We start from the raw sequence: 3,329 nt of genomic DNA, 5'->3' as shown, positions 1-3,329 counted from the left end.
ATTAAGCATGTAACATACCATGAATGTGGGATTGAAACATACACAGGAGGGTAGAAAAAGAAATAAATAAAAGAGTTACACATTTTTCAATGAAGTATTATTTTGAAGGCTATAGATCTCAACCATTGGACACTTTGTCTTTGTATGTAGCTCTCCAGGATGTTGCTGGGCTTACAGACCATGAGAGTGATGAATTTATTTATTTTTATTGACTGGAGTTCACTGGCTCTAATTACTTTCTGGAAGATGTTGCACGTTTGATTTTTAAAATTACTGCAATTTAAGCTGTTTGTACATTCTCAAGGAGAAAACAGTGAATATTTTTAAAATTTGACATGTACTGAAGTACAAAATTTGTCTCATGTTCCACTTGGAAATGGCTTAATGGCGAGAATTGCATGTAGTGGGTATTATATCATCATCATCATCATCATTTAAGACTGATTATGCCTTTCAGCGTTCAGTCTGGAGCATAGCCCCCCTTATACAGTTCCTCCATGATCCCCTATTCAGTGCTAACATTGGTGCCTCTTCTGATGTTAAACCTATTACTTCAAAATCGTTCTTAACCGAATCCAGATACCTTCTCCTCGGTCTGCCCCGACTCCTCCTACCCTCTACTGCTGAATCCATGAGTCTCTTGGGTAACCTTGCTTCTCCCATGCGTGTAACATGACCCCACCATCTAAGCCTGTTTGCCCTGACTGCTACATCTATAGAGTTCATTCCCAGTTTTTCTTTGATGTCCTCATTGTGGACACCCTCCTGCCATTGTTCCCATCTACTAGTACCTGCAATTTTCCTAGCTACTTTCATATCCATAACCTCAACCTTGTTGATAAGGTAACCTGAATCCACCCAGCTTTCGCTCCCATACAACAAAGTTGGTCGAAAGATTGAACGGTGCACAGATAACTTAGTCTTGGTACTGACTTCCTTCTTGCAGAAGAGAGTAGATCGTAGCTGAGCGCTCACTGCATTAGCTTTGCTACACCTCGCTCCCAGTTCTTTCACTATGTTGCCATCCTGTGAGAATATGCATCCTAAGTACTTGAAACCGTCCACCTGTTCTAACTTTGTTCCTCCTTTTTGGCACTCAATCCGTTTATATTTCTTTCCCACTGACATTACTTTCGTTTTGGAGATGCTAAACTTCATACCATAGTCCTTACATTTCTGATCTAGCTCTGAAATATTACTTTGCAAACTTTCAATCGAATCTGCCATCACAACTAAGTCATCCGCATATGCAAGACTTCTTATTTTGTGTTCACATATCTTAATCTCACCCAGCCAGTCTATTGTTTTCAACATATGATCCATAAATAATATGAACAACAGTGGAGACAGGTTGCAGCCTTGTCTTACCCCTGAAACTACTCTGAACCATGAACTCAATTTACCGTCAACTCTAACTGCTGGCTGACTATCCATGTAAAGACCTTTAATTGCTTGCAAAAGTTTGCCTCCTATTCCATAATCTTGTAGAACAGACAATAACTTCCTCCTAGGAACCCGGTCATATGCCTTTTCTAGATCTATAAAGCATAGATACAATTCCCTGTTCCACTCATAACACTTCTCCATTATTTGCCGTAAGCTAAAGATCTGGTCCTGACAACCTCTAAGAGGCCTAAACCCACATTGATTTTCATCCAATTGGTCCTCAACTAATACTCGCACTTTCCTTTCAACAATACTTGAGAAGATTTTACCCAAAATGCTGATTAAAGAGATACCTCTGTAGTTGTTACAATCTTTTCTGTTTCCATGTTTAAAGATTGGTGTGATTACTGCTTTTGTCCAGTCAGATGGAACTTGTCCTGACTCCCAGGCCATTTCAATTATCCTGTGTAGCCATTTAAGACCTGACATTCCACTGTATTTGATGAGTTCCGACTTAATTTCATCCACCCCAGCCGCTTTATTGCACTGCAATCTATTGACCATTTTTTCCACTTCCTCAAATGTGATCCTATTTCCATCATCATTCCTATCCCATTCTACCTCGAAATCTGAAACATTACTGATCGCATTTTCACCTACATTGAGCAACTCTTCAAAATATTCCCTCCATCTGCCCAAGGCATCCACAGGATTCACCAGCAGTTTTCCTGACCTGTCCAAAATACTTGTCATTTCCTTCTTACCTCCCTTTCGAAGACTGCTAATTACACTCTAGAATGGTTTTCCAGCAGCTTGACCCATAGTCTCCAACCTGTTTCCAAAGTCTTCCCAAGATTTCTTCTTGGATGCTGCAATTATCTGTTCGGCTTTGTTTCTTTCTTCAACATAACTTTCTCTGTCTACCTGAGTTCTAGTATGTAGTCATTTTTGATACGCCTTCTTTTTCCTTTTACAGGCTGCCTTGACTGTATCATTCCACCAAGCTGTTTGCTTCATCCTACTTTTACACACTACTGTTCCAAGACATTCTTTAGCCACTTATAATACTGTGTCCCTGTACCTTGTCCATTCCTTTTCCAATGACTGTAATTGACTACATTCAACTAACTGGTACCTCTCTGAGATCTCTGTTATGTACTTGTGCCTGATTTCCTTATCCTGAAGTTTCTCCACCCTTATCCTCCTACATATGGACCTGACCTCCTGCACTTTCGGCCTCACAATCCCAATTTCACTGCAGATTAAATAATGATCAGTGCCATCAAAGAATCCCCTGAATACACATGTGTCCCTCACAGCCTTCCTGAATTCCTGATCTGTTATTATATAGTCAATGACAGATCTGGTTCCCCTGCCTTCCCAAGTATATCGGTGAATGTTCTTATGTTTAAAAAAGGAGTTTGTGATTACTAAACCCATACTGGCACAGTAATCCAAGAGTTGTTTCCCATTCCTGTTGGCCTCCATATCCTCTCCAAATTTACCCATAACCTTTTCGTACCCTTCTGTTCGATTTCCAGTCCTGGCGTTAAAATCACCCATGAGCAGAACACTGTCCTTGTCCTTTACTCTAACAAGTACATCACTGAGTGCCTCATAAAAACTATCCTTCTTATCTTGATCTGTCCCTTCACAATGCGAATATACTGACACAATCCTAATTTTCTTGCTAGACCCTGTCAAATCTATCCACATCAGTCATTCGTTTACATACCTTATTGCAACTACACTGGGTTCCATTTCTTTCCTGATGTAAAGCCCTACACCCCATTGTGCTATTCCTGCTTTGACTCCTGACAGGTAGACCTTGTATTCTCCCACTTCCTCTTCTTTCTCACCCCTTACCCGAATGTCACTAACAGCTAAAACGTCCAGCCCCATCTTACTTGCAGCCTCTGCCTGCTCTACCTTCTTCCCAGAGT

The 3,329-nt window shown here is 40.6% G+C and overlaps 1 protein-coding gene across 1 annotated transcript; it reads right to left on the bottom strand.

Annotated features, from left to right (window-relative positions):
- Window positions 1–280: 280 nt before the first annotated feature.
- On the bottom strand, window positions 281–3,102 carry LOC126176080 (craniofacial development protein 2-like). The gene is made up of 2 exons (XM_049923216.1): window positions 2,608–3,102; window positions 281–340 (listed from the first exon to the last, which is right to left on the bottom strand). Exons 1-2 carry the CDS (start codon window positions 3,100–3,102, stop codon window positions 281–283), a joined length of 555 nt encoding a protein of 184 aa, XP_049779173.1.
- Window positions 3,103–3,329: the final 227 nt, after the last annotated feature.

The sequence above is a fragment of the Schistocerca cancellata genome, chromosome 3, assembly GCF_023864275.1.
Source record: "Schistocerca cancellata isolate TAMUIC-IGC-003103 chromosome 3, iqSchCanc2.1, whole genome shotgun sequence".
Classification (NCBI taxonomy): Eukaryota; Metazoa; Arthropoda; class Insecta; order Orthoptera; family Acrididae; genus Schistocerca; species Schistocerca cancellata.
Note: the sequence above shows the minus strand (reverse complement) of the source record. Positions and strands in the feature narration are given on the sequence as shown.